This window comes from Pseudophryne corroboree, chromosome 12, assembly GCF_028390025.1.
Source record: "Pseudophryne corroboree isolate aPseCor3 chromosome 12, aPseCor3.hap2, whole genome shotgun sequence".
NCBI lineage: Eukaryota > Metazoa > Chordata > Amphibia > Anura > Myobatrachidae > Pseudophryne > Pseudophryne corroboree.
The window spans coordinates 152,341,830-152,355,229 of NC_086455.1; the positions used below are offsets into that span (position 1 = coordinate 152,341,830).

At 50.4% G+C, this 13,400-nt stretch overlaps 1 protein-coding gene across 3 annotated transcripts in view; it reads left to right on the forward strand.

The window, feature by feature from the left end:
- GALC (galactosylceramidase) overlaps window positions 1-13,400 on the forward strand; it is a 51,945-nt gene that overhangs the window by 9,818 nt on the left and 28,727 nt on the right. For 2 of the 3 annotated variants that reach the window (XM_063948202.1, XM_063948201.1), the window contains exon 4: window positions 11,508-11,621. In XM_063948202.1, the coding sequence (XP_063804272.1) occupies window positions 11,508-11,621 (114 nt within the window). Of the gene's footprint in view, window positions 1-4,742; window positions 4,957-11,507; window positions 11,622-13,400 lie in introns of all 3 variants that reach the window. The other variant, XM_063948203.1, reaches the window with a different exon arrangement.

Consider the following 13,400-nt stretch of genomic DNA (forward strand, 5'->3'; position numbering starts at 1 on the left):
ATGTCCCCACAGTGCCAGATGCATATATGTCCCCACAGTGCCAGATGCATATATGTCCCCACAGTGCCAGATGCATATATGTCCCCACAGTGCCAGATGCATATATGTCCCCACAGTGCCAGATGCATATATGTCCCCACAGTGCCAGATGCATATATGTCCCCACAGTGCCAGATGCATATATGTCCCCACAGTGCCAGATGCATATATGTCCCCACAGTGCCAGATGCATATATGTCCCCACAGTGCCAGATGCATATATGTCCCCACAGTGCCAGATGCATATATGTCCCCACAGTGCCAGATGCATATATGTCCCCACAGTGCCAGATGCATATATGTCCCCACAGTGCCAGATGCATATATGTCCCCACAGTGCCAGATGCATATATGTCCCCACAGTGCCAGATGCATATATGTCCCCACAGTGCCAGATGCATATATGTCCCCACAGTGCCAGATGCATATATGCCCCCACAGTGCCAGATGCATATATGCCCCCACAGTGCCAGATGCATATATGCCCCCACAGTGCCAGATGCATATATGCCCCCACAGTGCCAGATGCATATATGCCCCCACAGTGCCAGATGCATATATGCCCCCACAGTGCCAGATGCATATATGCCCCCACAGTGCCAGATGCATATATGCCCCCACAGTGCCAGATGCATATATGCCCCCACAGTGCCAGATGCATATATGCCCCCACAGTGCCAGATGCATATATGCCCCCACAGTGCCAGATGCATATATGCCCCCACAGTGCCAGATGCATATATGCCCCCACAGTGCCAGATGCATATATGCCCCCACAGTGCCAGATGCATATATGCCCCCACAGTGCCAGATGCATATATGCCCCCACAGTGCCAGATGCATATATGCCCCCACAGTGCCAGATGCATATATGCCCCCACAGTGCCAGATGCATATATGCCCCCACAGTGCCAGATGCATATATGCCCCCACAGTGCCAGATGCATATATGCCCCCACAGTGCCAGATGCATATATGCCCCCACAGTGCCAGATGCATATATGCCCCCACAGTGCCAGATGCATATATGCCTCCACAGTGCCAGATGCATATATGCCTCCACAGTGCCAGATGCATATATGCCTCCACAGTGCCAGATGCATATATGCCTCCACAGTGCCAGATGCATATATGCCTCCACAGTGCCAGATGCATATATGCCTCCACAGTGCCAGATGCATATATGCCTCCACAGTGCCAGATGCATATATGTCCCCACAGTGCCAGATGCATATATGCCTCCACAGTGCCAGATGCATATATGCCTCCACAGTGCCAGATGCATATATGCCTCCACAGTGCCAGATGCATATATGTCCCCACAGTGCCAGATGCATATATGCCCCCAGAGTGCTAGATACATACAGTATATGTCCCCACAGTGCCAGATACATATATGCCCCCAGAGTGCTAGATACATACAGTATATGTCCACACAGTGCCAGATACATATATGTCCCCACAGTGCCAGATACATATATATTCCCACAGTGCCAGATACACATGTCCCCCCAGTGCCAGCTATGCCCCCAGTGCCAGATACACATGTGCCCTCAGTGCCAGATACATATATGTGCCCATAGTGCCAGATATGCCCCCACTGCCAGATACACATCTCCCCAGTGCCAGACATGCCCCCAGTGCCAGATACACTTCCTCCCAGTGCCAGACATGCCCCCAGTGCTAGATACACTTCCTCCCAGTGCCAGATATGCCCCCAGACTAAGATACACATGTCCCCACACTGCGCCCCCCCCCCCCCCAAGTGCTGCTCACCGCCGCGCTGCTGCTCTGCTCAGTCTGCTGCTTGTGAGGGGAGGAGAGCACAGTGTGCGCCTCTCCTGCCCCTCAGTCTCCACTCTCCGGCGGCGTTGATACTCTCTAATTAGGCGCCGGTCCGTGCGCCAATCAGAGTTCGCGGACCGGCAGCTAAGACTCCTGATTGGCTGCCGGTCCGCGAGCTCTGATTGACTCACGGGCCTGCGCCGGGCACTGCAGGCTAGGGCAGCAGGAGGCGCCGCAGGAGCTTACGAGCCGCATGCGGAGATAGAAAGAGCCGCATGCGGTTCGAGAGCCATGGGTTGGCCACCGCTGTAATAGCGGTTTGCAGGCAAATGATTGGATAAGGTAGTGGGGAAGGTGGATGAGTGACTAAGATGGCCCAGTGTGGTGGTATAAATAGAATATAATTCCATCCAGTGAGATTTAATGCGTGATCGGAACAATTACCTTCAGAGGCAGTTGCTATGTAGGCGGTTGGGTGGTCATATGACAATATGGTATGAAGCGTGCGTCTAAACCCTCAGCCCCAGATCCCAAAGGAAGTATGGAAGAGAAAACGCTTGCCAGCTAGTTTGGGGAACAAACACCTGCATGTTGGCCCTTGTATATACAATTAAGGTAATAACGTTCAATGGGGGTGATTCAGACCTGATTGCTGGGCTGCTAATTTTGCTGTCCTGCGTTCAGAAAGTCGCCGCCTCCAGGGGGAGTGTAAATTCGCCGTGCAAGTGTGCGATCCCATGTGTACGCCGAGCTGCTAAAATTCACTTTGTGCAGTCTGTGCGCAGCCCAGGACTTACTCCAGGAGTGCGATCACATCAGGGTGATCTGGGCCGGAGCTGACGTCCGACACCCTTCTTAAAAACGCTTGGGAACACCTGTATTTTTCCGGACACTCCCAATAAACGGTCGGTTGCCACCCACGAACGGCCTCCTCCTGTCAAACACCTAGCGAACACCCGTGCGATCGGATTTTTCGCACCATCCTGTGGCTGATCGGTGATGCCCTTTGTTATTGTTCGACACGCGTGCGCATTGCGGTACATGCGCAATTAGTACCTGATCGCCCGCTGCGCGATAATGCAGCAATCGGGTCTGAATCACTCCCAATGTTCATTTCTGAGGTCTGACGGGCAGTGTCTTAAGAAAATAAAAAAATATTCTTCCCTATTTACAAGTCGCTTCACAGGAAATACAGCTTTCTTCTGATGCTAGACAAACCACCGGGTTCATGCCCTTTGTTTTCAGGAAATTGCCGTTAAATAGTCCCAGAACAAAATCATGACCGCTACTTGAAGATTAACTGATATAAACTGATATAAACCCACTGAATGGCAGCAGGACTTAAAGGGAAAATAACATTTATTCTAAATAGTTATTTTATAGCAGAACAAAGTGCTGGCGTGTGATACACTTATTACTCATCAGCTGAATGACCTTTATACACCGCGGCGGCTGAATCTGTGTATTGGATTGTGCAGCCGATGACTTCACTAGGAAGCAGCGGCACAGTGTAAATTGGTAGCTTACGCTACGGTATTGGTTCTGCCTCCGATGTGCGCACACCCTTCATGAAACTTTCGATTATATTGGTTCCTAACTTATAAAGTCCCCCATACCTCGTTTCCCTGATCAGCGGGCATCGGTGATCCGTCGTGGAATCAGGGAAATGAAACCTGTAAAAAATAAATCCACAATTTGTCGGTCCCGACCGTTTTTGATTGTGGAATCTGGATTTTTAAACCTGTTTAATATTCCTGATTCCCTGAACCAGCCATTGGGGGATCAGGAAATTGCGCTGAGAAGGTGAGCTCCAATACCTGGGATCTCTCCTATTTTTTCCACTATATTTGTGTATATATGGGGGGTCATTCCAAGTAGATCGCTCGCTAGCCGTTTTTAGCAGCCGTTCAAACGCGTTGTCGCCGCCCACTGGGTAGTGTATTTTTGCTTTGCAGAAGTGCGAACGCCTGTGCAGCAGAGCGCCTGCAAAAACATTTTGTGCAAAACAAGACCAGCCCTGTACTTACTCTTCGTGTGCGTTGATTCTAACGTTGGAGGGTTGACTTTTGACGTCTCACACCCACCCAGCGTCCGCCCAGCCACGCCTGCTTTTCCCCCGGCACGCTTGCGTTTTTCCAAACACTCCCTGAAAACGGTCAGTTGACACCCAGAAACGCCCCCTTCCTGTCAATCTTCTTGCGTTGTGCCATGCGACTTAAAGCTTCGCTAGAACCTGTGCAAAACCACAAAGGACTTTGTGCCCGTACGTCGCGCGTGCGCATTGCGGTGCATACGCATGCGCAGAAATGCCGATTTTTAGCCTGATCGCTGCGCCCAACGGCAGCTAGCGATCAACTCTGAATGACCCCCATTGTACACTGGAAGGCAAGGCTTCCTTCCTCTGGTATTGGCACCCCTCCCATTCACTGTCAGGTATTTTAATTCGCTGGGCTCCTGCATTTCAGATCACACATTGGTAAGGCCCTATGTAGAGGTAAATCCTGGATAAATTTATAGAATGTGATAGTATTAGGAATGTTAGGGACCCATGTGATGAAGTCACCTGGCTGCGGTACATAGGATATTTGCGCAAATGTGTGCTAAGAACTTCAATTATACTCCATGTTAATTGTGGGGGTTATTTAAATTATATTTATTATCAGTGTTCTTAGTGCTAGGAGTGTGCATCTGCATCTCTCTTGCCCCAGTATAGTATTAGAAGCCTCAGCATGATAGCACCTCTTGATATCTTTAGTAATAGGGTGTGCAGTCCAGCCCCCCCCCCCCTTTTTTTTTCTTTGCCCTTCTCCCGTATGCCGGCTACTGTCTTAAACTCTCTCTTGCCATGCAGTGCTGTGACTAGCGTGCGGTGCACCATGCTAGCTATAGAATCCAGCTGTTGGTTCTGTGTTTTTCAGCAGGCTATAAACCCGTCAGCCTGACCAGCACCAACCAGTAACAAGCTGCCGCCTACACACCATTGAGAGGACACAGGCTTTTGCTTGTTAACAGGTGCAGTCACCAATGTCACAGAAATCAAAGGCTCACTTTGCTAGCTATCCACTTGACAATGGACACTGAGAGCCTGGACAACCTCCAGCTCTCACCGAGTATCACTGCAGCAGATTTGTGGTGAGTTTAATGACAGACTTTATTATCGGCACTGTGCTTCCAGTTAGCAACATCAGCCTCCACTTTGCCTCCCAGATCGGGGATTTGGTGTAGCCTATAGGGGGATGTAGTGTAGTGATGTAGTGTACCATACAGGGTATGTAGTGTTGTAATGTATTGCAGTATACAGGGGCATGTAGTGCACTGATATGGTGTAGCATATAAGGGGATGTAGTGTAGCATATAGGGTATGTAGTGCAGTGCATTGGGGCATGAAGTGTAGTGATGTAGTGCAGTGGATAGGGGAATGTAGTGCAGTGATGAAGTGTTATGATATAGTGCAGTGATATAGTACAATGTATGGGGGGACACAAAGGGGCATGTAGTGGAACACACTGCTGGGGGGGCATGTAATACTTAGGGCATTTGTGGCACATAGGGGAGTATTGTCCAATAGTATCCACTTTTTTCAAAATTTTTGATAATCTGATTATTTTAGTCTAACAGTTTTGTATTTTTAATTTCTATAGCATCCATAAGGGATATTGGGGAGACTTAGTACGATGGAGTATAGACTGAGTCCAAAGGAGCCAGTGAACTTTAAATTTCTTCAACTGGGTGTGCTGGCTCCTCCCCTCTATGCCCCCTCCCACAGGCAGTTTAGAAAAAAGTGCCCTCAGGAGAGGATGCACATCTCTGAGCTCCAGAGAGTTTTCTTCAATTTCATTTCAACCTTTTATTATTTTCGATATGCTGTCTGGGCAACTGCATACCTGCGCCGTGGGAGTTAGGGGCGGGACGGTCACCAGCCTTACGAGGTGCAAAGCCACCGCACACCCCTAACGCTGCCTGAAGGTGACATCGGTGGTGAGTACAAACCGGGGGCCCCTGTAGGGGGGTCCCCCGGTTCAAAGTGCGGCTGACCACGGGCTGGGCGTACGGGACCGTCCCGGGGGGGTCCCGCTAAGATCCCCCGTGTAGAACTAGCACTTGTGTGATGTTTTAAGCTTAAACGGAGACTTTTGCCAGTATAATATATGTATGTAACTGCGGCTCCGTAGTAGGGGGCGGAGCTACCTGAGGCATTTTTGCACCTTTCTCTGCTTACTGCAGCCATTTACAGCACACAAAGCGCTTCCTGATCCTCAGGCACGCTGGATATCTGGTACAGGCTGTAGCAAAGGGGGAGAGCCGCTTGTGTACACTATCCTGATCCTATTTAGGAGAAAAATTGTTAGTGTTTACTGTATTATAGGGAGCTGACAGTCTCACTGGGGCTGTGCAGCTCAGGGTGTGCTGGTGTCCTCTCTACCTCTGTGTCTCCTCTCAGATACAGTAGGGCAGGCTTGCATTATAACTGTGTGCATGTTATTGTGCTTACTGTGAAATATGGGTAAGCACAAGCTGTGCAGTGTATGTCACACTAGATTCTCTCCCTTATATAATGACTCTGTTTCCTGTGAACAATGCAGTCAATCTTCACAAACCAGTGAAGGGGCTGGGAGAGGGTCCAGAGCCCCACTGGTTAGAGTCTCTTAAGACTATGATGTCAGATATGTCATCTCAGCTCACTGCTAATGTGCAGAAAACTCGGCTACTACAACAAGCTGTTGCAGATTTAGCTACTAGAGCCAATGCACAGCTCCCCTTTCACGCAGGTCCTCAGAAGCGTGGTTTACCTGCTATTCTCTCTGATACAGATGATGATATACAGGATGATGGGGATGACCTGGACCCCATTAGTGAGGATCCCGATGCTGCTCAGGGTATTGAACCCTCATTTTGGCTATAAGGGATGTGTTAAAGCTCCCTCTAGAGCAGGGGTGGGCAATTATTTCAGCTGGGGGGCCGCTTAACACTTCCAACGAATATTCGAGGGCCACACACAAAATACTCAAAAAGAGTCCCCTTTTTACACATTACGGCAGATAGCGTCCCCTTTTTACACATTACGGCAGACATCGTCCCCCTTTTTACACATTACAGCAGACAGCGCCCCCGTTTTTACACATTACGGCAGACATTGTTCCCCTTTTTACACATTACGGCAGACTGCGTCCACTTTTTACACATTACGGCAGACATCATCCCCCTTTTTACACATTACAGCAGACAGCGCCCCCGTTTTTACACATTACGGCAGACATTGTTCCCCTTTTTACACATTACAGCAGACTGCGTCCACTTTTTACACATTATGGCAGACACCGTCCCCCTTTTTACACATTACAGCAGACAGTGCCTCCGTTTTTACACATTATGGCAGACATCATCCCCCTTTTTACACATTACGGCAGACAGCATCACCCTTTTTTACACATTACGGCAGACAGTCCCTACCCCCCTATCCCCTCCCTCCCCTAAACCCATATTGTAGTTTTTAACTCAGCTGCCTCCCCACTCCTAAACCTATATGGCAGCTTAAGCAGTGATCCAGGGGCTGGCAGGACAGGGGGTTTACCTGTTCGTCACAGTGGCAGACGATCCCCGCTGTCCGATGATGCCGCCTGGAGTCACTGCTGATGTGGCCTCTTGCTCCCGCTCGCTGGCCGCTGCTTCTTCTCCTCACTCAGCCGCCAAGCGCAGTGCCCGCCCCCCGTGCCGCCCAGCGCGCTTGGTAACAGAGGAAATCCCGGTCAGCTGACCTTGTGACGTGACCGGGATTTCCTCAGCGGCGCCTCGTCTGAGAACAGTGCAATGACAAGCGGCCTGTCGGGCCGCTTGTCATTGCACTCTAATGGGGCACAGCGGGCCAGGCACGATCGGTCCGCGGGCCGCATCCGGCCCGCGGGCCGCCTGTTGCCCACCCCTACTCTAGAGGACGCTGCGTTACAGGAGTCATTTTTCTTTGTACAAAACAAGCCCAATGTCACTTTCCCTGATTCTACAGAGTTGGATAACTTATTCCAACAGGCCTGGAAAAATCCAGACAAAAAATTCCAAGTGTCCAAAAAGTTTTTGCGCACTTTCTCATTTGCTCTTGAAGGTAGAAGATTTTGGGAGAAACCCCCTGGGGTGGATGTCTCAGTCTCTTGCCTGTCTAAAAAGGCAGTGCTGTCCGCCCCAAGCTCCTTTACCATGAAGGTTCCAGGGGATAGGAAGATAGAGACTACACTAAAATCTATATACACAGCAGCCGGTATATCACAAAGACCTGTCATTGCGGGTTGCTGGATGACCCATGCTATTCATTCTTGTGCCACTCAGATTCAGGGGGGCCTCTCGGGGGATATGCCCTTAGTTACTATGGTAACCCTCCTGAAGCACATTCAGGACACTACCCGTGTCCTCTGTGATTCGCTCAAGGAGATGGGGAACATTAATGCTTCTGCCATGGCAGTGTCGGCGCGCAGGGCCTTGTGGTTGCGCCCGTGGATTGCGGACGCAGAATCCAAATGTATTGTGGAATCCCTCCCCTTTTTTTGGGGGGAATGGCTTTTTGGGGTCGATTTGGATACCTGGATTTCCAAAGTTACGGCTAGGAAATCCACGTTTCTCCCCTCTGGGGCCCCGCCGGCGAGACGCTCCTATCCGGGGGCCGTCTGTACAGTCCTTTCGGTCTCACAGATTTCGATCTAAGGCCAGAGGTGTCTTCAATGCGGCTAGAGGCACCAGGGGTAAGTCCAGAAAACCTGCAAGCACCAGTTCTCCGGAACAGTCCACCGGTTCTGATTCCACTAAGTCCTCAGCATGACGGTGCCCACCCACCCCAAGGGGATCTCAATGTGGGAGCTCGAGTGCGTCATTTCAGCCGCGTCTGGGAGGCTTCCTGCCAGGATGCCCGGGTCAGAGATCTCGTTTCTCAGGGCTACAGGCTGGAGTTCGACAGTACTCCCCCTCAATGATTTTTCAGATAAAGCTTACCAGCTTTGGAGAATATGCAAGTTACGTTACAACAGGCAATCCAAAAGTTGGTTCAGTCCCACGTCATTGTTCCAGTACCACTACCTCAACGTGGCACAGGGTTTTACTCAAACCTGTTTGTGCTGCCGAAACCGGACGGTTCAGTCAGACCCATTTTGAATCTCAAATCCTTGAATCATTACTTGAAGGTGTTCAAGATGGAATCCCAGTGAGCAGTGATTGTGGGCCTGGAAGAACGGGAATTTATGGTCTCCTTGGATATCAAGGACGCCTATCTCCATATTCCAATTTTGCCGCCTCATCAGGTGTACCTGCGGTTTGCCCTACTAGACAATCACTTCCAATTCCAGGCACTACCCTTCGGACTGTCCACAGCCCCGAGGTTATTCACAAAGGTGATGGCGGAGATGATGTTCCAACTCCGGGTCCAGGGGGTCAATGTGGTCCCTTATCTGGACAATTTTCTAATAAAGGCACGATCCAGGGAGCTTTTGTTGCTCCATATCGACTGCACCATCCATCTTCTATCAGACCATGGGTGGAGCCTCAACTTGCAGAAGTCACACCTGGAGCCAGCTCAGAGGCTCCTATTCCTGGGGATTTTGCTGGATACTATGGCCCAGAAGGGTTTCTACCAGAGGACAAGGCGAAAACACTTCAGGAGATGGTCCGCATGGTGCTCCGGCCTACTCGAGTTTCCGTCTATCTCTGAATAAGATTGCTTGGAAAAATGGTTGCCTCGTACAAGGCGATTCGGTATGGGAGGTTCCATGCCAGAACATTTCAATTGGATCTCATGAGCAAGTGGTCCGGGTCGCATCTCCAGATGCACCGGATGATTCAGCTGTCACCTCAGGCCCGGATTTTCCTCCTGTGGTGGCTACAGTTCTCCAGTCTCCTAGAAGGCTGGAGTCTCTGGATTCAGGATTGGAACTTCCTCACGTTGGATGCAAGTCTACGGGGATGGGGAGCTGTCACCTAAGGGGCGCAGTTCCAGGGCAGGTGGTCAGCCCACGAGGCCCTCCTTCCGATCAACATTCTGGAACGTCGGGTGATCTACAATGCTCTGCTTCAGGCCTCTCCTCTACCCAAGGATCATGCGATCCAAGTACAGTCGGACAACGCCACGGAGTGGTGTATATCAATCGTCAAGGAGGGACAAAAAGCAGAGCCTGCATACGAGAGGTGTCAAAGATACTCCTCTGGGCGGAAAGAAATGCAAGAGCAATGTCGGCAATCTTCATTCCGGGTGTGGACAACTGGGAAGTGGACTTCCTGAGTCGTCACGATCTCCACCAGGGGAAGTGGGGTCTCCACCATCAGGTGTTCCAACAGATCATCCACCGGTGGGGCTGCCCGCAGATAGACATGATGGCTTCTTGTCTCAATTGCTCGTTGAATTAGGCTTACTATCCAACAGGCCTATGTGTCGGCAGCCTTACCTGTTCCTAAGTCTCTGAAGGCCCACTCTACAAGATCAGTTGGCTCTTCCTATGCGGCTGCCCGTGGAGTCTCGGCCTTGCAACTATGCCGAGCTGCTACCTGGTCGGGGAAGAACACGTTGGTGAAGTTCTACAAAGTTGATACCCTGGCCAAAGATGATACCCTGTTTGGGCAGGCGGTGCTGCAGCAGTCTCCGCACGTTCCCGCCCGTTCTGGAGGCTTTGGGACATTCCCATCATAATAGATACCCCCAATATCCCTTATGGATGCTAGAGAAAATAGGATTTTAATACCTATCGGTAAATCCTTTTCTCGTAGTCCATAAGGGGTCTTGGGCGCCCGCCTCAATGCGTGGACTTTTCTGCAGGTTCTTGTTCTATAGTTACCTATTCAGCTGTTGCTGTTGTTGTTACCAGCAGTTGCTGGTTGTTTTAGGTTAGTGGTGTGCTGGTGTGTAAATCTCACCGCCTTTTCTGTTGTCATGTTCCTTCTCTCATATACAGTATGTCCTTTCTCCTTCGAGCACGTTTTTACCTATAACTGTCTGTGGGAGGGGGCATAGAGGGGAGGAGCCAGCACATCTAGTTGAAGAAATTTAAAGTGCACTGGCTCCTTTGGACCCCGTCTATACCCCATCGTATATAGAGATATATATCTAATAAAAAAAATTATGGGGGGGGGGGGGGGGGGGGGCAATTACTGCCTTGCCCCAGGTGACAAAAATCCTAGTTTTGGCCCTGATGTATGGGGACTTAAAGTGGGAGATTTGTCAAAGCTTTGAGAGAGAGAAAGTACCAACCAATCAGCTCCTGTCATTTTTCAAACCCAGCCTGTAACATGGCAGTTAGGAGCTGATTGGCTGGTACTTTATCTCTCTCCAAGTTTTGATGCATCTCTCCTTACGTTCCTATGTATATCACAATAGTTGCCTATGTATGGTATGTGTGAGGAAACCTGATAATCCTTATATTTTGAATAAGTTGTTTTAAAAGTCTCCTCTTCACAGTGAAGCTTAAACGCTACATGAGAGCATTCCGGTATCTTGTAACATCCAAAATAAGCATTAGGTGTCGGGTGTGATAAATGTCAGACATTGCGGCCATCTTTCTACTGTCACCGCCTGAATTCCGCTGCCTGCCTCTTCCCTCCTGTTTGGAACCTGAAATTGTTGGTAGTAATGCACCCATATCTCTCCTGCTCGTCTTGTGCTGGGGTTTGTTTTTCTCTGGTATTGGGGACTGACCTGGGGTCCTGTATATCCTCAGATGGCACCGAGCCCTCCCACATGCATTATGCCGATGACCAGAACTACTTCCGGGGGTATGAGTGGTGGCTGATGAAAGAGGCCAAGAAGAGGAACCCAAATATTAAACTTGTCGGTAAGTAACTCCTGCCCAGCAATGTGACTGATGGTTGCCGGCTGCCGACTGCGGCTACTTGTTGTATTGGCTCGTACGCTGTTTTACACACTGAGGGGGAGATGTACCAAATCTTGGAAAGAGATAAAGTACCAACCAATCAGCTTCTGTAATTTTTCAAACACAGCCTGTAACATGACAGGAGCCGATTGGTTGGCACTTTACTTAACCCTCCCTGCCGGGTGGTCTTCAGTTTGCCGGCTGTTGGGATCCCGGTGCACAGTATACCGGCGCCGGGATCCCGGCATACCGACACCTTTTCTCCCTCTTGGGGGTTTATGACCCCCCTGGAGGGATAAAAGATAGCGTACGAGCGCCACCATGCCTGCAGCGAGCCCGCAAGGGGCTCATTTGCGCTCGCCCAGCTGTCGGTATGCCGGCAGTCAGTATTCCAGCGCCGGTATGCTGGCCGTCGGGAGCCCAGCCGCCGGCATACCATACTACGCCCTCCCTGCCCATATTGATGACTATTTTTATTGGCACACAAGGATACGGCACCCGCACATTGTCCCTTTTCTCCCACCAGCAGTGTCTCTGGCCACTCTCTCATAACTCTGAGGTTTCTGCTATGCTGTAATTATTTCTGTCTGCCGTTACGCACAAATATATAGGAACACTGTTCGCAGCTTCCGGTCGTTGCCCGGAAGCCACCCTCCACTTGGCCAGGTGCTCAAATTATGACCACAACAGCATCAGTATATAATATGATTACTAGAGCTGCCGCCGCAACATGCGATGTAAGGGACAGAATGTAGATACTGCACGTACCTGGTGGTAGACCCACACACGTGGCAAACCTGGTAGATGAAGCCACTGAGTCCTCAATCAGTAGACCAAAGAGTAGCTGCCAGGAAGAATCGACAGGAGCCTTACCATGTGGTGGGAGAATGTGTGCTTAGAAAGTACAGTTTTGTCACCTATTAGTTCTATTACGTTTGTGCATTTATTTTTCTCCTGCAGGGTCCACAAGGAATCCACAGGATAACATTGGGATATGGTGGAGTGACAGCGGATTTGCACCAAATGGTCAAAGCTTTTCGGCCTCCCAGCGTGCAACGGGCCCGTCCATATATCCCACCTCTTGGCTCAGGCAGATCAGCTTTTTGTTTGGTGTGGCAGGAGCCGGACCATGGTCAGAGGGCTGCTGTTTTTTAGCAGCCATAAGCTTTCTTATTTTATTTTTATAGTCTTACTATTTTTTCAGAGTGATCTTTCTAAAAAGCATCTTATATGTACCTTAGAAAGAGTCGCTCCAACAACTCCCCGCCGGGTCGCGACAATGCTTACCCACGAGTACAGTGCTGTTTCGGCGGGCATCTGTGTCGGATATACTAGCAGGTCCAGCAGACGTTACCAGGATGTGGCCGGAGCATGGGGAGAAGGTAAGACATCGGTTCCGCTTAGAGGGGGAACGCGGACACGGTCGCACTGTTTTGGGAGGAGACTACCAAACAGTCGCTGACGCGGCTGCCACCGAGAGTGCACCAGCGCTAGGCCTTAGGGATCATAGGCTCCAGGGGTAGTATGAGGCCGCGATCCCTAGGGTTGATGTCAGCAGTGGGGAGTCAGATGCTCCCCTGGTCGCCCCTCCCCCCCGGTTCATGACCAGTTTCCTCCGAGTCTCCCACCATGTACTGTTTTCCCACTTCCGTCTGAGATGCTGTGTACTAAGGGGACCCAGTCACAGTATAGGCTGCTGTGTGACTGGTGCGTCAGTGTTCACTTTGGCGTCTGTGTTCA